This window comes from Globicephala melas, chromosome 6, assembly GCF_963455315.2.
Source record: "Globicephala melas chromosome 6, mGloMel1.2, whole genome shotgun sequence".
Taxonomy (NCBI): Eukaryota; Metazoa; Chordata; class Mammalia; order Artiodactyla; family Delphinidae; genus Globicephala; species Globicephala melas.
In genome coordinates, this window is record NC_083319.1 from 95,935,033 (window position 1) to 95,958,800 (window position 23,768).

General features: G+C 39.6%; 1 protein-coding gene across 1 annotated transcript in view; it reads right to left on the reverse strand.

Moving 5' to 3' along the window:
• Nucleotides 1-16,540, reverse strand: part of SPTLC1 (serine palmitoyltransferase long chain base subunit 1) — a 78,467-nt gene extending 61,927 nt beyond the window's left edge. The window contains exons 1-3 of the mRNA XM_030832543.2: nucleotides 16,414-16,540; nucleotides 10,376-10,483; nucleotides 7,307-7,401 (exon numbers count right to left, since the gene is read on the reverse strand). Coding sequence (XP_030688403.1) covers nucleotides 7,307-7,401; nucleotides 10,376-10,483; nucleotides 16,414-16,470 — 260 coding nt within the window. The 5' untranslated portion in view covers nucleotides 16,471-16,540. The remainder of the gene's footprint in view (nucleotides 1-7,306; nucleotides 7,402-10,375; nucleotides 10,484-16,413) is intronic.
• Nucleotides 16,541-23,768: the final 7,228 nt, after the last annotated feature.

The window sequence follows — 23,768 nt, forward strand, 5'->3', positions numbered from 1 at the left end:
GCTCCTGGGAGGGAAGGTGTTGATAGTAACGTGTGCTTGCACACAGGCTTCTTGGTGGCTGCAGCAGCAGCCTTAGCATCTCATGCCCGTCTCTGATGTCCACGCTGACAGCCGCGGCTCGTGCCCATCTCTGCAGCTTGTTTAGGTGGTGCTCTGAATCCCCTCTCCTCACGCTCCCCGAAACAATGGTCTCTTGCCTCTTAGGCAGTTCCAGACTTTTTCCTGGACTCCCTCCCAACTGTGGCGCACTAGCCCCCTTCAGGCTGTGTTCACGCTGCCAACCCTAGTCCTCTCCCTGGGATCTGACCTCCTAAGCCAGATCCTCAGCTCCCAGCCCCCACCCGCCCAGGCGCGTGAGCGGACAAGCCTCTCAGTGCTGCTCTCAACCTCTGAGTGCTGGTTGGCACCGATCCTCTGTGTGGGAATCTCTCCACTTTGCTCTCTGCACCCCTGTTGCTGCACTCTCCTCCGTGGCTCCAAAGCTTCCTCCCCGCCACCCACTGTCTCCATCAGTGAAGGGTCTTCCTAGTGTGTGGAAACTTTCCCGCCTTCACAGCTCCCTCCCAGAGATGCATGTCCCGTCCCTATTCTTTTGTCTCTGTTTTTTCTTTTGCCCTACCCAGGTACGTGGGGAGTTTCTTGCCTTTTGGGAGGTCTGAGGTCTTCTGCCAGCATTCAGTAGGTGTTCTGTAGGGGATGTTCCACATGTACATGTATTTCTGATGTATTTGTGGGGAGGAAGGTGATCTCCACATCTTCCTCCTCCACCATCTTGAAGGTCTTCCTTTTTTCTAATTTTTAAAAGATACTTTATTGCTAACAAATGATAACCATCTTCTGATAACACAGGGTTGCCAGAAACCTTTAATTTGTAAAAAGTGCAGTATCTATGGGAGTGCAATAAAGTGAAGTGCAATAAAATGAGGTGTGCCTATATATAAATATATGGCAAATGACATCAGTTGCCCCCACTAACTACTAAGTTACACATATTTCTTTCTCTATGGAGAAAAATAAAATTGAATTACCATATTCAAAGATGAATTCCACACATATTAAAAAAAACTAAAAAGTATTTTGGAACAGAGGAAAATTTAGAAGGTCTTCGTGACCTTGGAATAGGAAATGATTTCTAAAACAAGTATGCAAACACACAAACCATGAGGCGAAAATGGATGAATATGACCAAGTCCAAATTTAGAATTCTGGTTCAATGAAGATACCAAAGACAAAATTAACAGACGGGTGATAAAGAGATTTACTAGATTTCATGAATCTAAGATGGCATCGACTGTATTTTATCTATCACTAAGGAGGAAAGACACAGCCAAGTAAAATGCAATGATGCAGGGACTTCCCTGGTGGTGCAGTGGTTAAGAATCTGCCCACCAATGCAGGGTACATGGGTTCAAGCCCTGGTCCAGGAAGATCCCACATGCCACAGAGCAGCTAAGCCCATATGCCACAATCACTGAGCCTGCGCTCTAGAGACCATAAGCCACAACTACTGAGCCCATGTGGGATAACTACTGAAGCCTGCGTGCCTAGAGCCTATGCTCCACGATGAGAAGCCACTGCAATGAGAAGCCCATGCACTGCTACGAAGAGTAGCCCCCACTCGCCGCAACTAGAGAAAAGCATGCATGCAGCAATGAAGACGCAACACAGCCAAAAATGAAAAAAATAAAATAAAATGCAATGATGTTTTCTTATCATTTATATTTTAGTTCATATTTAATGAAAGGGCTATCTTGACACAGATTTTTGTCATTCTACTTTTGTATCTATGAAAAGAAAAATATAAGCAAGATCAATCAGGTAAGACATTCGTAACTTCTAGTCAGCAGTTCTGTCTGCTCTCTGCTACGTAATGGATACCATGGGTATTCATACTCCCTGCTAACATATTCTGCTCCCTGCTGACAGAAGGATCCTGGCATTGCTTAGGAGGATGCTCTGCTATCACCTCTGGGATTACTTGACAAGTCAGTATCACCCATTCTCTAAGTTTGATGCTGGAACTTTCCTACTGGACTAAACTCTTAGTTTCATCTTTATGCAGTTGAATCACGTTTCTAGAAAGTAAACTGTTATTACCCAAAGGCAGTAGGAGCTTGACAAAGGAATGTTCAAAGCCTTAGTCCCAGTAGCCTCTGTTCAACTGTCTGGAGGAATCTGGCCATTTCTCCTTCGATCAGCTGATTTACTTACAAGCAGTGCACAAAACTCAACTGAGGTGCTGGCAGTAAGCATAGCCATGACCAAGTTCATCAGTGTGCAAGAAATGATACCCTCACCTGCTCCCAGCTGACAATGACTCTCAGCAGCTGTAAGATTCATACATGTTTCAGAGATCTTAAAATCGGAAAAAAAAAGTTTCTTAGACTCATTGTAATAGACTACTACTCAAAAACTGACCAAGGATTAAAAGCTACACAATACTGGGGACTCTTGATAATCGAAAGATAGACTGGGAATCAAGGAGAAGAAGAACTAAAAGATATGAAGAGGCATTCACAGGGGGAAAAACCCCAGCAGCTAATAATAAGTAGATCAAATGATACTTAAAGGCTCAAATAATCAGAGAAATGCAAAATAAAACAATGTTACCAAACACAGCTGTGGGAAACTGAACGCCCATATACTAACTCAGGAGAATCACAATGTAGGAAAGTCCCAAAGGGAAATGAGACAGGCATATAGAGTAGTACCCAATTTCTGGTCCCACACCCCTAGAGAGACTCAGACAGGTCCACAAGAGGACATTAATCAGGTTTAATCACCAGGTTTTTTTGTGGCAGTGGGGAGTGGGGGTAGCTTAGGTATCCATCATGAGGAAAATCACTAAATTTACCCATCACTAAGTAAAACATCGTGGCCATACACAACAGAATAATATGTAGCAGCTGGAAGAAATGAACAGCAAGTCCATCTAGCAATTCCACCTCTCTGCCCTGCTTGATATTTCTTCATACTGCTCAACACCAGCTAACATTGTATTTATTTCATTCTTGGTCAGCCTGCCCCAAGAGAACTAAGATTTTGATTTATCGCACATGCTCATCAGTACATTCCTTAAACATGGTAGGCACTCAAATATTTGTTGAAAAATAAGTGCTGAGTAAACAACTTGTAAGAAAAAAACCAGAATGAAGTCTAGAGCACAAAATTAAAAACTTTCATAAAACATTAAGATTACATGGTTTCAAGCATACATACGTAATAAAAACAATAACATATATGACTTTAATAACATAAAATAATAAAAGAAAGCAAAATACACGTATTACAGTGGGATACCTTACTGGGGAGGAGAACAGATGCAGGCGCTGGGGATGAAGGAAATAATAAAGCAAATGAGAATGCTGCCTTACATGGGTGCTGATGAGAGCGGTGCTGAAGGGAGAGTCAATGCCTTTGCAGGAAAGGCCCAAAATGAAGAAAATAAAACAGAGACTCAACTAAACCAGAGGATAAACCTTTGGCAAATTTGAGTGAGAAAGGAGACACAAATGCCTGCAATGGAGACACAAATCCATAGATGTGTTGTTATATATATCTATATACAAAGTTATACGTATATATTTTACATATAACTTCCCAAGAGAATCCTATGAATTACTTCATGCCAATGCATTTGAAAACAAAAGAAGAAATGAACAATTACTAAATGGCAGTAACCAAAACTTACTCAAAAAGGAAATATGAACAGCTTTAAAAACTCACTGAAGACATTAAATTCATGATTAAAAATATATGCTCAACAGAACAAACAACAAATAGTGCTGCCAGGAAAACTGTAAGACTAATATACCTCTGATACCAAAGCTGGGCCAGCACAGTAAGGGAAAAGAAAACGACTAAACTCATTTTTCAATACTGATGCTAAAAATAACAAATATTAGCAAAAAAAAAAAATCCAACAATTAATAAAAATTAACCAAATAGTCATGCTTAAATAGGGTTTATCACTGAGTTGTAAGAGTTCTTTTTATATATTTAATATTTTGGATACTAGCCCCTTAACAAATATGTGACTTGAAAATATTTTCTTCCATTTTGTGGGGTTTTGTATCATTTCTCTAGTAATGGGCTTTGAAGCACAAATGTTTTCAATTTTAATGAAGTCCAGTTTGTCTATTTTTTCTTTTGCTGCTTGTGCTTTTGTGTCATATCTAAAAATCTCTGGCCAATCCAAGATTATGAAGATTTACTCTTTTGTTTTCTTTCTTCTAAACTAAGAACTTATAGTTTTTGCTCTTAAACTTAAGCCCATGATTAATTTTGAGCTAATTTTTACACATGGTGTGAGGTCAGGGTCCATCATCATTCTTTTACATGTGTATATCCCGTTGTCCCATCACAATCTGTTAAAAAGAGTATTCTTTTCCCACTGAATTGTCTTGGCATTCTGTTGAAAATCAATGGACCATAATTTAAGGTTGTCCACCCATTTTTAAGAATAAGACACTGAAATGCTAATTGCAAGCACTGTGTAAATGGGCTTGGCTTCTTGACTGATGGTGGGCTTCACTCTATGATAATGAGACATAGACTTGTTTATTCATCTGTGGAGACCGCAAACTCAAAATTTTCTGTTTTTACTCTCTTGACTCTGAGTTTCACCAGAGAGGAATCCTCCAGTGAGGTGTATATGAGGATATAAATCTGGTTTCCAACTTTCTGAAAGCTGAGTTGGAGGAAACGGCATTAGCATCCCATTATTCATTATATACTTGCTTTCTGTTTTTAGAATGGCACTCACCTCCTCACACATTCTTAGGACTTTCAATTTATATTTAGCCTTTCCAGAGAGTAAATCTCCCATCTTTCTGCAAGTCTACAGAGCTGGAATCTGGGGTGAGGATGAGTGGCATGGTTGCTTGCAATTTTTCTCATAAAAATTTATGTATATGCTTAATTAATGTAAAAAAATCAATCAGTACAATTTAATATAGTAATGGATTAGAGAAGAAAAGTCACAACCATCTCAATAGATAAAGAAAAAATTTAATAAAATTTAACACTGACTTTAAAACTAACAAAAAGTTCCCTTAGCAAACTAGGAAGAGAAAGGAAGGCTTGTAACACCATACAGGTTATCCCTTAAAAGCCATCAGGAACAGGATACAGAGGCCCTTGTTACCACTCCTATTCAACACTGCATGGTAGGTATCCTAGCAAGTGCAATAACACAGAAACAAGAAGAAAATGACGCTTCATGACAGAAGTGAAAACTCTCTGGAACCCAGAGACGAAGCTATTAAAAGATATGCAATGTTAATTTCCTGGTTGTGATACTGTACTATAGTTAAGCAAGATGTTACCATTGGGGGAAACTGACGAAGGGTATATGAAATCTCTCTGTATTATTTCTTACAACTGCATGTGAATCTACTATTATTTCCAAATAAAAAGCAGCAAAAAAAAAGTTAAGCAAAATCTCTATGAAGAATGTTATGCAACTTCTCTCAGAGACATAAAAGACCTAAGTATACAAGTGACACACAAGGTACGTGGTGAAGAGATTCAGTATTAGCAATATACCAATTCTCTCCAAATTAATCCATAAATTCAATGCATTACTAGTCACAAACCCAAACCCATTTTCTGGTCAAATCTGATCAGCTAAACCTAAACTCATAGTGAAGAGTCAAGGATAGCCTAGACAATTGTGAAGAACAAGGAGGTGAAGGACTCACTCTAGTCAAGGCCTATTATTAAGCTGTGGTATAAGTGAGGTTCTGGCACAGGGAGAGATAAATATACCAAAAGAATAGAAATAAAGCCAGAAACAGATCCTTTATAAGGGAACTTGACATATGAAAGAAGGGAAATTTCCAATCAGTAGGTAAAAAATGGACTATTCAACTAATAATATTGGGACAACTGACTGTCATATGGAAAACAGGCAAATTAGACCTTTGTGGTAGGAAGGATTTTATAACCATAACATTAATGATTGGTCAGTCTGATTTCAGGAGAAGTAAAACTTTCATGAGACCAAAGAAATTCGCGAAAGTGAAGAATACAAGCCTCTCTCAGATCAGACCAGAAGTAGAAGGACATACTCAGGAGAATATCCTACATCATATTTTAAAATAGAATACTAAACACTTTCATGGCAACAGGCATGCTGTGGCAAAAGTATAAATATAAGCAAAGGAAAAACATCTACCAACTTCAAGATGGTGGTTATCTTGCCTGGGAGGCAAGAGTAAGTGATAGATGGGAAGGGATTTCTTTAGTGATACAACTGACCACTGAACAACATGGGTTTGAACTGTGCAGGTCCACTTATACACAGATTTTTTTCAACAGTAGATACTATTGTACTACATGATCCACGGTTGGTTGAATCCATGGATGTAGAACCACATATTTAGAGGAACTGGGTATCTGGAGGGCTGACTCTAATTTATATGCAGGTTTTTGACTGCCCAGAGGGTCAGGGCCCCTAACCCCCATACTGTTCAAGGGTCAACTGCATTTCTAATGCTTTATTTCTTTTAAAAAATAGATTTAAAGTAAAGATAGCAAAATGTTAATACCTATTACTTCTGGGTGGTAGATACGTATGTGACTGATATTTTCTGTATACTTAAAATTTAAGAAATAAAAATAAAAATAAAACATTGGAAGCCAGGAGGTAGGTAGCATAAGTGAGCTGGTTTCATAATTCATATTGTGAAAGTCAACAGGCACTGCCTATCATTAATCAATCAAGAAACAGTAATGTAAGCATACTGCTAATATCTAGTTATGAAGGTAAACTTCAACAGATCTAAAATCAGAAACAATTCAGGTGGGAAAAAGTAGGAATGCTGTTTTTCATTTTAACTGTCTTCCCATTTGAAATATTATGTGTGTGTATTACTTTTTTTTTTTTTTTTTTTTTTTTTGCAGTACGCGGGCCTCTCACTGCTGTGGCCTCTCCCGTTGTGGAGCACAGGCTCCGGACACGCAGGCTCAGCGGCCATGGCTCATGGGCCCAGCCGCTCCGCGGCATGTGGGATCTTCCTGGACTGGGGCATGAACCCGTGTCCCCTGCATCGGCAGGCGCACTCTCAACCACTGTGCCACCAGGGAAGCCCCTGCTTTTAAAAATATATATATATATTTTTAAAAAGGGACAAACTTGGAAACCCAAATTGGAGACTATTAAAAAAGTTTCTGATCTCCAGAAATTTCTAAAAGTCTTATATCAGTTAAAAAAAAAAGGAATACTATATAAACCACTGTACACTTTGTTGAGTTTACCTACAGGAAACCAAATATAAGCCCTTGACTAGCAAAACCAATTTACCCTGAAACGATGTTGTAGTTGAGAGCAGGATGGTCTTTTGAGACAGGAGGAACAAGAGGTTCTGGTTGCCACTCTTCAATCAATTCTTCCTTTTCCTACAGGAGAAAAGCAGTTAAAATACAGTGCAGTGCTACTTACTGGACAGCAACTCTAGCAGTATCTAAACTGTTTGTTGTAATGGAACCATCATAATGAACACACTGCTAGACACAGACGTCCAGCTGCTGCGCCTGGAAATGACACAGAATCACTATTGAGTTTTGTGCACTTAACCCCTCACCTCTTTCCTTATCTCAGGCTAAAGGTTCTTTTTCCATGAAGCTTTGTGGCTGACTGGAAATTTCTTAAAAATTTTATTTCTATGTTCAGGATTTTTCACTGTGGGAAGTAGGAAGTATAACTGCTACTGATGATAAAACTAAAAGTCTGTAACACAAAGGTGAGAGGCATGACTGCAGGTAAGGGAGCTCAGCCTCTACTGCAAGATATGACAGACAGCCATGCCTTAAGTTCTTACAGGCATGGCTGCCACAGGAAGGGATCAACTAGACTACAAAGCACTGTTTCTACAAGCCATTGGCAAGGATTCAGAAGTAACTGAAATATACCAAAAGACTCTCATAATAATTATTGTAACAGGATTTAGTTGTTTGGAAATTTCTCATAAAAAACTACTTTATTCCTTTTACCTGTTATTTCATGCATTCCAAGTATTTTGACTATTTTGAGTTTCTAACCCTTTCTTGAACTAGAAAACAATGTAATTTTGAAAATGTAGTCTGGATGTACAGGATGAGATGAGGCACCTGATGAACATGACAGCCACAGCAAATCTTGCCTTACATAGGCCCACTCTCAATACTCCTATTTTCACACTCCTGTTAAATGCTTCTGTGCATTTTTCTCCTAACAGGCAATTCTAGGGCATGGCTAGGAGCATATTCACCTGATGCTCAGGCACTCAAAAATGCTGGCTGAATAAATCAGTCAATAAATTCCTCATCTATTTCTGCCAATGACTGCACAGAACAGCAGCCTGAACAAGCCTGAAGTATGTATCATGCACACTGTCCACTTGCTACCACAGAGACAGATTTGAGAATCAACTCAGGATTGCCTGGTATTCAAGAGTCTCTGCAGGGGACTTCCTTGGTGGTGCAGTGGTTTAGAATCCGCTTGCCAATGCAGGGGATATGGGTTCAAGCGCTGGTCCGGGAAGATTCCACATGCTGCAGAGCAACTAAGCCTGTGCACCATAACTACTGAGGCTGTACTCTACAGCGCGTGAGCCACAGCAACTGAGCCTGCCTGCCACAACTACTGAAGCCCGCACACCTAGAGCCCGTGCTCCGCAACAACAGAAGCCACCATAATGAGAAGTCTAAGCACCTCAACGAAGAGTAGCCCCCACTCGCTGCAACTAGAGCAAGCCCACGCTCAGCAACGAAGACCCAACATAGCCAAAATAAAATAAATAAATAAATAAATAATAAAAAAAAGAGACTCTGCAGACCTATAAAACCGAGAAGGTATTTCTTCTTTGCTGCCATAAGTTAAGGTTTAGAAACACTCATAAAGTTTTTTTTTCTTCCACAGCTTTTAGGGTAAGATGTCAGTGATTACTGAACCTTGCTCTAGGTAAATTCTGCTTTTAGAGGGTTATCCTAAAATTATGTTTCAGTATCCTTCTTTTAAAATGCATATTTGTGTGGATTGACTTGTCTAAACTTAAACTAAGAATATTAGGAATGATCAACCCCTTAAAAAGTTGGGCTATAAATCTATTCCATGGCCTCATAATCATTCATGTGGAGCTCCTAAATACCAAGGGAAAAAAGTAGAGACAGGATTTCTGGCCCAGATAGCCCAATCTTACTGCAATACTATCAAAAGAGTGTTCTAAGGCACACTAATCCCACAGGTATTCATAAAAAAAAGGGCGGGGGTGGGGATCTATGGTCAAGTTTATGGCAGTTCTCCAAACAGCGGTTCAAATATCCACCGGCATATTAAAGGTTACAAGAAATCATGCAATGAGACACCTCTTTAGTCTTCTTTAGCCAGGGTTCGAAAACTTATGTGCCCTAAGAACCATTTGTTGCATATCCCCTATCCTCTAGGGGGGATACTGCCTGACCATCTCATGACAAATATTAATGATCAGGACAGCAGGGGCAGCCAGTGAAACCAGGGGAACAATCGCCACATTGCTGTAATTCCATTCCACTTGCACTTCCTTCTGTGAATGCTCCAGAAAAGAGCAGTACTCCATCATTGTGCCACACTCAATGCTGCCTTGTGAACCAAAGTTTCAGGCATTTTTGTGAGAAAACATCTCTCACCATCTCTGTATCCCTAAGTAGTATTCTGGCACATTGCTACAGAGGCTGGATAAGGAAACAATCCAAGTTACAGAAATCACACTGCAGTCAAAACTGCTCTTCCTCTCACACCCAGGGCACAGTTACTAAGTCTTCCTACCTGCGTGAGAAGGTAGGGGATTCCACAAACCCCTTGGTCCCTCGTACTAACAGACTCGAAGTGGTCAGGACTGCAAGTCCTCTCGACACTTCTGCTTCCTAAGGTTTGCCTAGCTTGGGCTTGAGCTGGGTCCCTTACCATATAGAACACATCAAAATTTGATTTGGGGTGGGAAGGTGGAGAGCAGTGGGATGGGGAGGATTCTTTCTAACTCTGAATTTCCTTTATAAAGACCACAGGGGAAACTTTCATTCAGGCTTCAGAAATAGTGGTGCTTTTCCTGAGCAACTCATGTAATCCTTCTTGTATACGGACATTTGAAATCCAGCATGCATCCATGCTTCCTGTCCAGCATCTAGTACGTTCCCAGACTGCTGTTTACTCCTAGCAAAGTAAAAAGGCCTGTAACATGGTACTCCTTTGTGTATTCACTTTATCCCTGGCTTCCCCGTATTTTGCTTACCCTGATTTCCTTACATTCCAGAAAATATTTTAACATTTATAGTTGAGCCACCACAAGTCCTGTTTCGAAAGATGTAGCAACTATAATCATACACCGAATAATAAAATAGAGATTTAACTTCTTACCTTGACTGTAAGATCAGATCGTTCTTGTAACTTGTAAGTTTTAGAGAAAAGAAGTCTGATTATCCAGAGTATTAAAATTCCTTCCAAAATAAGATGATAAGCAGGAGCCTAGGAGTGAGTCAAAAGCAAAAGCATAACAAGAAGTGAAATAAACATTTCCAAAACCTGCACATAAAATTTAATTCATCTGCATATACTGCTCCCATGACCTTTATACCTATTTATTACTTCTTAAAATTTACTTTCAAAGCTCACTTCACGTCTACTCATTCGTTTTCCCATTTCTAACAGAAGGCAATTTCTCCTACATGAAAAATCTCTAAAACTGCAGTGTTAGGAATAAAAATTAATTTTAAAAATTAAATCTGACACAGAATTCCAATAGTCTAACAATATCAACTATCAGATCCTTCAGGTAATTTATATTTTTACTGGTGAGAAATAACTGTAACAAACATATCGCAGCTTCACAAGCCTTCTACAACCCCCACATACCATGGATAAATTGAGAATTATTTGGACACCATAATTCTCAAAGACTTTTGCACAATTTACTATATTTCCTGTATCCCCAATAGGCCTCTTTAAGTTCTCCTTGGAATGTGGCAGAGAAAAGAAGACTTTATAAGTGTTTAAAGAAATAGCAGGTCTCTTTTCTACCAGTTCCCCCAAAGTATGTAGTGTTTTCCATGTCAACATCCATAAAGGTACCTTAATGAAATTATCCGCATCAGGTCTTCTTTTCAACTGTACATTTCCAGGATAAAAGCCAGGCTGACTTTTATGTCTTACACAACTAGATACAGTAAGTGCATATAAAAGATTCCAGATACCAACTAAACCTCCATAAGTCAGAAGGAGAAAAATAATAAAAATCAGATCAGAAATAAATGAAAAAGAAATGAAGGAAACAATAGCAAAGATCAATAAAACTAAAAGCTGGTTCTTTGAGAAGATAAACAAAATAGATAAACCACTAGCCAGACTCATCAAGAAAAAAAGCGAGAAGACTCAAATCAATAGAATTAGAAATGAAAAAGGAGAGGTAACAACTGACACTGCAGAAATAAAAGAGATCATGAGAGATTACTACAAGTAACTCTATGCCAATAAAATGGACAATCTGGAAGAAATGGACAAATTCTTAGAAATGCACAACCTGCCAAGACTGAATCAGGAAGAAATAGAAAATATGAACAGACCAATCACAAGCACTGAAATTGAAACTGTGATTAAAAATCTTCCAACAAAGAAAAGCCCAGGACCAGATGGCTTCACAGGCGAATTCTATCAAACATTTAGAGAAGAGCTAACACCTATCCTTCTCAAACTCTTCCAAAATATAGCAGAGGGAGGAACACTCCCAAACTCCTTCTACGAGGCCACCATCACCTTGATACCAAAACCAGACAAGGATGTCGCAAAGAAAGAAAACTACAGGCCAATATCACTGATGAACATAGATGCAAAAATCCTCAACAAAATACTAGCAAACAGAATCCAACAGCACATTAAAAGGATCATACACCATGATCAAGTGGGGTTTATTCCAGGAATGCAAGGATTCTTCAATATACGCAAATCTATCAATGTGATAAACCATATTAACAAACTGAAGGAGAAAAACCATATGATCATCTCAATAGATGCAGAGAAAGCTTTTGACAAAATTCAACACCCATTTATGATAAAAACCCTGCAGAAAGTAGGCATAGAGGGAACTTTCCTCAACATAATAAAGGCCATATATGACAAGCCCACAGCAAACATCATCCTCAATGGTGAAAAACTGAAAGCATTTCCACTAAGATCAGGAACAAGACAAGGTTGCCCACTCTCACCACTCTTATTCAACATAGTTTTGGAAGTTTTAGCCACAGCAATCAGAGAAGAAAAGGAAATAAAAGGAATCCAAATCGGAAAAGAAGAAGTAAAGCTGTCACTGTTTGCAGATGACATGATACTATACATAGAGAACCCTAAAGATGCTACCAGAAAACTACTAGAGCTAATCAATGAATTTGGTAAAGTGGCAGGATACAAAATTAATGCACAGAAATCTCTGGCATTCCTATATACAAATGATGAAAAATCTGAAAGTGAAATCAAGAAAACACTCCCCTTTACCATTGGAACAAAAAGAATAAAATATCTAGGAATAAACCTACCTAAGGAGACAAAAGATCTGTATGCAGAAAATTATAAGACACTGATGAAAGAAATTAAAGATGATACAAATAGATGGAGAGATATACCATGTTCTTGGATTGGAAGAATCAACATTGTGAAAATGACTCTACTACCGAAAGCAATCTATAGATTCAATGCAATCCCTATCAAACTACCACTGGCATTTTTCGCAGAACTAGAACAAAATATTTTGCAATTTGTATGGAAACACAAAACACCCCCAATAGCCAAAGCAATCTTGAGAACGAAAGAAGGAACTGGAGGAATCAGGCTCCCAGATTTCAGACTATACTACAAAGCTACAGTTATCAAGACGGTATGGTACTGGCACAAAAACAGAAAGATAGATCAATGGAACAGGATAGAAAGCCCAGAGATAAACCCACGCACATATGATCACCTTATCTTTGACAAAGGAGGCAGAAATGTACAGTGGAGAAAGGACAGCCTCTTCAATACGTGGTGCTGGGAAAACTGGACAGCTACATGTAAAAGTATGAAATTAGATCACTCCCTAACACCATACACAAAAATAAGCTCAAAATGGATTAAAGACCTAAATGTAAGGCCAGAAACTATCAAACTCTTAGAGGAAAACATAGGCAGAACATTCTATGACATAAATCACAGCAAGGTCCTTTTTGACCCACCTCCTAGAGAAATGGAAATAAAAACAAGAGTAAACAAATGGGACCTAATGAAACTTAAAAGCTTTTGCGCAGCAAAGGAAACCATAAAGAAGACCAAAAGACAACCCTCAGAATGGGAGAAAATATTTGCAAATGAAGCAACTGACAAAGGATTGATCTCCAAAATTTATAAGCAGCTCATGCAGCTCAATATCAAAAAAACAAACAACCCAATCCAAAAATGGGCAGAAGACCTAAGTAGACATTTCTCCAAAGAAGATATACAGAGTGCCAACAAACACATGAAAGAATGCTCAACATCACTAATCATGAGAGAAATGCAAATCAAAACTACAATGAGATATCATCTCACACCAGTCAGAATGGCCATCATCAAAAAATCTAGAAACAATAAATGCTGGAGAGGGTGTGGAGAAAAGGGAACCCTCTTACACTGTTGGTGGGAATGTAAATTGATACAGCCACTGTGGAGAACAGTATGGAGGTTCCTTAAAAAGCTACAAATAGAACTACCATATGACCCAGCAATCCCACTACTGGGCATATACCCTGAGAAAACCATAATTCAAAAAGAGTCATGTACCAAAATGTTCATTGCAGCTCTATTTACAATAGCCCAGAGATGGAAACAACCTAAGTGTCCATCATCGGATGAATGGATAAAGAAGATGTGGCACATATATACAATGGAATATTACTCAGCCATAAAAAGAGACGAAATTGAGCTATTTGTAATGAGGTGGATAGACCTAGAGTCTGTCATACAGAGTGAAGTAAGTCAGAAAGAGAGAGACAAATACCGTATGCTAACACATATACATGGAATTTAAAAAAAAAAAATGTCATGAAAAACCTAGGGTTGAAACAGGAATAAAGACACAGACTTACTAGAGAATGGACTTGAGGCTATGGGGAGGGGGAAGGGTAAACGGTGACAAAGCGATAAAGAGGCATGGACATATATACACTACCAAACGTAAGGTAGATAGCTAGTGGGAAGCAGCTGCATAGCACAGGGAGATCAGCTCGGTGCTTTGTGACCGCCTGGAGGGGTGGGATAGGGAGGGTGGGAGGGAGGGAGACGCAAGCGGGAAGAGATATGGGAATATATGTATATATATAACTGATTCATTTTGTTGTGAAGCTGAAACTAACATACCATTGTAAAGCAATTATACTCCAATAAAGATGTTAAAAAAAAAAAAAAAAAAAAAGCCAGGCTGACTTTTATGTCTTACACAACTAGATACAGTAAGTGCATATAAAAGATTCCAGATACCAACTAAACCTCCATAAGTCAGTTATGGGGTGCTACATTCCAATAGGTTGTCATCGGAAAGTCATTTAAAAGAGGTATTTATGCAAGAGGGAAGAGATATGGGGATATATGTACATGTACAGCTGATTCACTTTGTTATAAAGCAGAAACTAACACCACTGTAAAGCAATTATACTCCAATAAAGATGTTAAAAAAAAAAAGAGGTATTTAGAAACGTAAATACAAATTATTTTCAAACATTTGACAAAAAGAAAGCAATGATGATTCACAACAGTTAAAAAAGTTCAGAAGGGGGGATCAGGGAAACTGCTGGCAATTTCATAAATAAACTTTCAGGTCATTGGACAAATAACTTTAAAACTATATACATGCTACATATGTATGGGTACACAGCAAGACTCCTCAAATTCTGCATACACTGTGCACAGAAATTAGAAGCAAAACAAGAAATCTAAGACTATTTTTAAAATTTGCTGATCCCTCCTGACTATAATTCATTTAAGAATGAGGACTCTACTAAAAAAATCCTTTTAGTTTTATCAATAATTGGATTATAGTTGACAAACATAAGTCCAAGTCACTAAACATTCCACTCCACAAAGAAATCCTAAGAAAAATTGAAATGTCTACTGAATTAATAAAAATCACAAATGTGGCTTCTTTTCTTCCCTAGGAAATGTTACATCAAGGAGACCTTCTCTCAAGTCTCACTCATGGTCAATACCAGGGTATGAGAAGTTACATAGTCAAAGGGCAGTCTTCAAAAAGGCAGCAACAATATATAGTAGAAATTATTCATTTCTAAAAAAGAAAAAAGGAAATCTTAAATTTTAGTGGTTCTTCTTAGTCACTATAATCTACCTAAGGTTGGACATCACCTAGGCTCTATTTGCTCTGTTTTTTTTTCCAAAAAGTCCTGATGGGTTTTGCAATAATACATCTTGCATCATCACCCTTACCAGTAAGCGCTATATTAAGTTTTAAGAAAATTATCAAAAGAAAACAGATTCACTTTAAGTGAATGTAAGCTCTGTAAGCACAGGGACTTTTACCTGTTCCCTCATTGCACTATTCCTAGCATCTAGATCTCTGCTGTCCAATACTGTAGTCACTAGCACCATTCAACTATTTAAATACACATCTAAATTAAATTAAATGAAAAATTCAGCCCCTCAGTTGCACTAGCCTCGTTTCAAGTGCTTAACTGCCACATGTGGTTAGTGGTCTACTGTCCTGAACAGCTCAGAGAACATGCAGAAAGTTCCATTGCACAATGCATGGAAACTCACTAAATGTCAAATGAATGAACATTCTCCAAGACTGACATTTAAATTTTATATTACCTTTCAAAAAAGCTCCTAACTGGTCTTTCTTTAAAAGTTTACTAAAATAGTTGTATCTTTACAAGACAGAAAATGGGACGTAGGCGGAAGAATGACAAACTATTTCACATACCTAAATCATTCGGCTTCCTTTCTAACCCCACGTCCCAACAAAAATAAAGTCCAACTTATTACAATTCTTTTCCCTATTCCCTGCTCCACAGTTCCGAGAACCTGTCTTCCCTAGGACCTCACCAGACTGAGATTTTCCACTCTACTTTCATCACTCCGTTTTACCATCAGTCCCAACTCTTGCTTTTGACTAGCCTCTCTCCTGTATCCGGGCAGGACCTGGAGAGGGCTCCGTGCTCGCAGCAGCGCAATACAAGACCCCCCGGCTCCGGCTCCCGCCCGTGCCTCCCTACATTCCGCCACTGGGAAATGTGTGCGCCTATGAGCCTTTCCAGCGAGGGACGCCGGGGGTCCGGGCATAACCGGGCCAGCCCCGCCCAGGCCTCAGATCAAAACTCCACACAAAACGTCCCACTTCCCCAGGGCTGGGTGTGGTCGTGGACCCCTGGGGCCGCCAAGCTCACCTCGTAGAGCGCCTGTACCATCTCCACCAGCACCCACTGCTCCGCGACCGTCGCCATAGTTAGCCGCCAGGGTTTCCTTCCGGAAGGCGGGCCACAGGCACGTCAGATATTGCGCGGCGCGGTCCAGTGACGTCTATACGCCCGGAAGGCGGGGCTGCCGTCAGTTGGGCACCGCCTTCTCGCGCCTGTGTACTGGGCGGCGGTTGGCTGCGCTGGCTGAGGAAGGTTTAGGGGTGAAAGGTCAACTTGTGGTCTCGCTTGGGTGCGGGGAGGGGTGGGAAGCGGCAGGCAGGTCCCCGCAACAGGTGTTCACAACGCGGCCATTATGTGCCAGACCACGTGTTGGGCTCTCCGGATGGAGAGATTTTAATAAATGGCCCTCGCGCTTGGCAGGCAGTTGGGTGCAGGGAGTTATTAATGCAATCACAAACATATTCTTTACTTTTAAATTACATAAGTAATGCAGGAATGCATTATCGTAAAAAAAAATAGACAGCTCTTATATAGCACTTACCGTGTATAAAGCCTAGCCTAAGGCTTTGCAGGTATTAAGCCATAATAGGAGTTTGGTGTGGAACCTTCAAGAGCCTATGTATCCCAACGTGGTGTGCACACACACTTCGGTTGGATTTCTTAAATTTAACCGGGAGCATAGGGACAATATTGTTCTACAATTTGCTTTTCTTCCATTCTTTTTTTGGCTGTAAATCTTGTGTTTTTAATCAACAAAGAAGCCTATTTATTGGAATAATTTGTTATGTATATTTCTCTTTCCATTTTATTTAAACATTTTCCTATTGATGAACACTTAGGTTTTTTCTACTTTTTCACCTATTACAAACAATGCTACAGTAAACATCGATGTGCCCTATTGTCTTTCTGTGTGTGTTGGGGTATGTCTGGCAAGTTTCCTCAAAGTCGAATTTTACTCAATATGCATGTTAATGCTGATAAATACTGCCATACTGCTCTCCAGAATGGCTCAACCAATTTTAAATGTTCGAAAGTGTATCCATACTCTATCTCATGATGGATATTATCAATCTATTTTTGGCCAATTTAATTTAATGGAGATAAAATGTCTCTTCACTGAATTTTACTTTCCATGCTGCTGGTTATTCATGGTTATTCTTATATGTTTATTGGCATTTGTAGTCCGTTCGTGAATCATCAATTCATATTCTTTGCCCAGTTTTCTATTAGTTATTTTTCACTTTCTAATGGATGTATGGAAGCTCTTTATGCATTCTGAATATCTTATATTTTCTTATTTCATATGTGACAATTATTTTTGCCCAATTCCTGTCTAGATGTTTATATTGTCTTTTGTCATACCTATATTTTAATTTTTATGTAATGTGTCAGTATGTTCCTTTATTGCCTGTGGGTTTGTATCTTGCTTAGAAAGACCATCTAATTTCATATGTGACAATTATTTTTGCCCAATTTCTGTCTAGTTTTTTACATTGTCTTTTGTCATACCTATATTTTAATTTTTATGTAATGTGTCAGTCTGTTCTTTTATTGCCTGTGGGTTTGTATCTTGCTTAGAAAGACCATCTTCACCACACTTAGGTTTTCCTCCCATGCTTCAGTTTGTTGTTTATAGTTAGCTCTTTAATTATTCTGGAAATTATATTTTTGTATGATGAGAGTTATGGGCCTTTATTTTTTCCTAAAGGAATAACAATTTTTCTCAGTGCCATTTATTTTAGTAATCCTGATTTCCCCAAATTATGTGAAATGGCACCAGCACTAATGCACTGCCCATGAAGTTGCCACTATGTACCCGATGATGTTGGTGACCTGGGATCCAGTACCATGTTTGTGCACACTGCCTCGCCCAGGTGCATTCACTCCCAGCAGCCAGCTCCTGCAATCTTCAGAGGCGTACCTTCAGGCTGCCAGAACCCATGTTTCCTACTCTCATGGAGAACTGGAAGGATCTGAGAACATGTTTTCTCAGGCAGCCCTTTACTGGGTGGGTGACTGATGGTTGCTGAGGAATAAAATATTGGAGCTTCCTGGCTGCACAGAGCAAGACGATTCTGAGGGGTAAACCTCACCATCTCCTCTAGATTGAGTCAGGGGTACTGTGTGCAAATTCTTTGACACACCCATCAAGAGGTAGAGTCTATGTTCTCTTTGCTTGAATCTGGATGTACCTTGTGACAACTTCTACAGTAGATTGCTGCTGCCACGTGGAGAGATCACGTGGGGACCGCATACACACGAAAAGAGATGGCAAAGTGACCCCACCTGCTCCAGCCCCCTGTTGTTTGAGTCTTACCAGTCCAGGTGCCAGACATGTAAGGGAAGTTGCCTTCAAGATGACCCTGGCTCTAATCACCCTCTGGTTCAACCATCTGAGAGACTTTGAGTGAAAAATGTCTAGCTAAGCTCAGACAACCCCAAAATTTGTAAGCAAAACAAATGATTGTTATTGTCCTAAGCCACTGCTTTGGGATTGGTTGCTATGTAGAAGTTATCTGCTACAATAGATCACTGGAATGGGTACCCTGTGGAACCTTGCAGGCTTTTTCACTCTTGCATGGTCCCTTTATTATTTTCCTCAGGTTGCCATAACAAATTATCAGAAACTGGGTGGCTTGAAACAACAAAAATTTATTCTCTCACAGTTCTGGAGGACAGAAATCCAAAATCAAGTTGTCGACAGGGCTGCACTCCCTCCAAAGACTCTGGGGAATAATCCTTCCTTGTCTCTTCCAGCTTCTGGTGGCTCCTGGCATTCTTTTTTTTTTTTTTTTTTTTTCTGTACACGGGCCTCTCACTGTTGTGGCCTGTCCCGTCATGGAGCACTGGCTCCGTACGCCCAGGCTCAGCGGCCATGACTCACGGGCCCAGCCTCTCCATGGCATGTGGGATCTTCCCAGACCGGGGCATGAACCCGTGTCCCCTGCATTGGCAGGCGGACTCTCAACCACTGCGCCACCAGGGAAGCCCCTGGCATTCTTTAGCTTGTGACTGCACTACCACAATCTCTGCCTCTGTATTCACATGGTCTTCTCTGTCGGTCCTATATGTGTCTCTTTACAGACACTTGTCATTGGATTTAGGACCCATCCTGATAATCCAGGCTAATGTCATCTCAAGAGCCTTAATTTAATTACATCTGCAAAGAAACTTTTTCCAAATAAGACCATATTCACAGGTTCCAGAGATTATGACATAGACATGTACTTTGGGGGCCCACCATTCAACTCAGCTACAGTCCAATCTCTGGCCCACAATTCACCTCTGTCCCACATGCAAAATACATTCACTCCATTCCAACATTTCCAAAAGTTTCAACCCTCATCTAAATCAGTTCAAAAAGTCCAAAATCTCATTATCTAGGTCATCTAAATCAGATATGAATGAATCTCTAGGTATAACCCATCCAATGGCAAAATTCTCCATCTGTTGACCTGTAAAGCCAGAAGGTCACATACAAAGTACAAGGGTGGGACAGGAATAGGATAGACATTTCCATTCCAAAAGGGAGAAAATGCAAGGAATAAAGGAGTCATCAGTTCCAAGAAAGTTAGAAATTCAGCAGGGCCAGTTTCATTTTGTTTCAAGGCCTGAGAATAATTCTCTGTGTTATGAAGCTACATCATCTGGACACACAGCTCCATAGGCCTCTGTACCTATGGTAGATTGGTAGGCCTCTGCTCCTACATCTCCAGCTTCTAGCTCTCGAGTCCATGGCTCTGCCCTTATAGTCATTCTTGAAGGGGAGCATATGCTTATAGCTAAGCAGCTCTAACAGCCCTGTAGAATTCTGGAAATTCAACAGCACTCTTTCACTTTGTCCTGTCTCTGTCCCTTCAGGCCAAGCTGACCGTGTTTCTGCTGATACAACATTCTCAGAAACCTTGTGGGTCTCCCACGTATGTCATGAGACTGTGCCATAGACAGAGAGTCCTCCAGAGATCTTTTCTGAATAACCCCATCTCTACTTCTGGCTCTGCTGAGATGATTGAGTGGATCCATGAGTCACATATTTAATCTCTTTACAAAATGTTTGTCCAGCTGCATCCTTGACCCTCTCTCCAGAGAATATTTTCCCAACAGTGACTCTACTAATTTTTTCATCCTTTGCAATATGGGTAACCCAAGAACCTCCCAAGTCATCAAGTGCTGTGTTCTTTTTTGCCTGACAGTTCCTTCCTCAGTTTACCTCTTTCCTCTCATATTTTTGAAGAAACAGCATGAAGGAATCAGACCACACTTTCAACACTTTGCTTAGAAATTTCCTCAGCTAATTATCCAAGTTCATCACTTAAAAGTTCTGCTTTCCACAGTAGCTACAGGACACAATTCAGTTAAGTTCTTTGCCACTGTATCACCACAATTGCCTTTCCTCTAGTTTCTAATAACATGTTCCATATTTCCTTCTGAGTCCTCAACAGAAATGACTTTAACATCCATATTTACTAACATTCTGGTCATGATGGGATCCCCATTCTCTAAGATGATAGACATTTTCTCTACCATGCTCTTCACTTTCTTCTGAGATCTCACCAGAATTATCCTTAAAGCCCACATTTCTACCTGTAGACTCTTCAAATCTTTTTCTCTCATGCACCTCAAAATTCTTCCAACCTCTACCCATTACCTAATTCCAAAGCCACTTCCATAGTTTTAGGTATTTCTTACAGCAGCACTTCACTTCCTAGTATCAAAATCTGTATTAGTTTCCTAGGGCTGTCATAACAAATTACCACGAATGGGGTGGGCGTAAAAAAAAGAGAAATTTATTTTCTTATATTCTGAGAGGTCAAAAATCCAAAATCAAGCTGTTTTCAGGGCTGTACTCACTTTGAAGCCTTTAGGGGAGAATGTGTCCTTTCTTCTTCCAGGTTCTGGTGGCTCCAGGCATTCCCTGGCTTGTGGCTGCATCAGTCTAATTTCTATCTCCATCTTCACATGGTCTTCTCCTCTTTCTCTGTGTATGTCTCCTCTGTGTTTCTTATAAAGACACTGTCACTGGATTTAGGACCCATCTGGATAATCCAGGATGATCTCATCTTAGAATCCTTAATTACACCTGTTACAGCCCTTTTTCCAAATAAGGTGACATTTACAATGTAGGATTAGGATTGGGGTAAGACCATGACTTTGGGGGCCACTATTCAACTTACTACAGCCTCCTTTCTTTTCTGATCCTACCACCAATCTCTCCCACCAGTTTTTCCTGAGAATGCTTCTTAACAAATCATTTTCACACATATCCTTGTCTCATAGTCTGCTTCTGGAAACCAAACCTGATAGAGTTTGTATCTGGAGCATCTATTTGATTCCATTAATCTATTTTATTTGTGCCCATTCTGATACAATATTACTTAAAAAAATAAATTACTTATTTTGAAATATTTTCAGGTCCATATGGCATTGTAAGAAATAAATCAGAGAGATCTCATGTCCCCTTTACCCAGTTTTCTTCAATCATAACATCTTGCAAAACTATGGTACAATATTAAAACCAGAATACTGACATTGATACAGTCAGGATACAGAAGCATTCCCTTGTCACAAGGATCCCTCATTTTGCCTTTTTATGGCTACATCCACTTCCCCTTCTCCCTCCTCAGTCTCTGGCCCCTGACACCCCCTAATCTGTTCTCCATTTCTATAATTTTGCATTTTTAGAATTTTATATAAATTGAATCATACCATAGGGGAAATTTTAAGATTGGCATTTAAAATTCAGCATAATTCCCTGAAGATTCATCCAGGAAGTTGTATGTATCAATAGTGTTTCCCTTTTCATTACTGAGTGGTATTCTCTGATATGGATGTCAGGTCATTGTTAGGCCATTCACATGTTGAAGGACACTTGAGTAGTTTCCAGTTTTAGGCTATTAAGAATAGAGCTCCTATGAAGATTTGTGTACAGATTTTTGTGTAAACATCAATTTTCATTTCTCTGGGATTCATACCCAGAAGTGAAATTGGTGGGTCATATGGTAATTTTATGTTTAGTTTTACAAAACCTGCCAAACTATTTTGCAGAGTGCCTGTACCATTTTGCGTTCCCATCAGCAACGTATCAGTGATCTAGTTTCTCTGCATCCTCACCAGGTGTTGTCACAATTTCTTACTTTGGCCATTCTGATAGGTATGTAATTATATCTCACTGTAGTTTTAATTAGAATTTTCCAATTTTCATATGTTTGTTTGTTATCAAATAAGGATGAGAGAGATCTGTTTATTGTCTTTGGTAAAATGTCTATTTATGTCTTTTGCCCATTTTCCAATAGTATTTTATGTTAACTGTTCAGTTTTAAGAGTTCTTTGTGTAATCTAGATACTATTCCTTTGCCATTAAGTGGTTTGCACCATGTTTTTTTTAATTCACTGTAGTTTTGTGGTATTTTGTTCTTGGTGAATGTAGCAATTCAGTTGGCTCATTGTTTCTTATTCATAAGTCAGTTCTTCTTTCATGAGGTTACATTTTCTTTTCATTTACTCTTTCAACTGATATTTAACCAGTACCCACTATAAGCCTAAGGAGATAGGGACAAAGAAGTGAACAAAATAGTCAAAGATCTTTTTCTTCCTGGAGCTTATATCCTACTAAGGGAACCAGAAAGAAACAAGACAGACAAGGAAAATATATAGTGTCTTAGATAGTGATAAATGCTAGAGAGAAAGTAATAAAGCAGGGAAGGGGGATATAAATTGTTTGAGAGGTTGATATTTTAGATAGTATGACCAGGGAAAGCTTACTGAGAAGTTAACTTTTGACTTAAATACTAGTTGCAAATGAAAGAGCTAGCCATGCAGATACCTAGTTGATACTATTGTCCTTTGTGCTACACACTGCAAAAATTTCTCAGCTCCTATGAACTTTGCAGGTAGAGAGACTAACAGGTGCAAGGCCTTAAGGTTGGAGCATTCTCAGAGTGCTCAAGGCAGAATGAGGGGCCCATCTGGCTGGATTGGATTGAGCCAGAGGGCAGAAGAGTAGGAGGTGAGGTTAGGAGTGAGGAAGAAACCTGGTCTTATGGGGATTGTAGGTCGCTCTCAGGACTCTGCCATTTCCCAGATGACATGGGGGCTGTTGGAGGTTTCTGAACAGGAGAGGGACATGCTCTGGCTTGCATTTGCCAGGATTTCTCTGCCAGCTCTTTGAAAATTGATTGATGGGATCATTTTAGAAGCAATGTATCAGCTAGGGTCTAACAAGGAAAAATAAACCACTTGAGTGGTGAGAAAGCAAACCTGACACTTTGCTCTGAGTCAAGTTTGCCCTGCCTGAAGTTCTTTAGCACTTTTAATGGCAGCTGCCACCTAAGCAAATAGCTCTGCTCAGGGGCAACCTCACAGCACCTATGTCTAGCAAATAT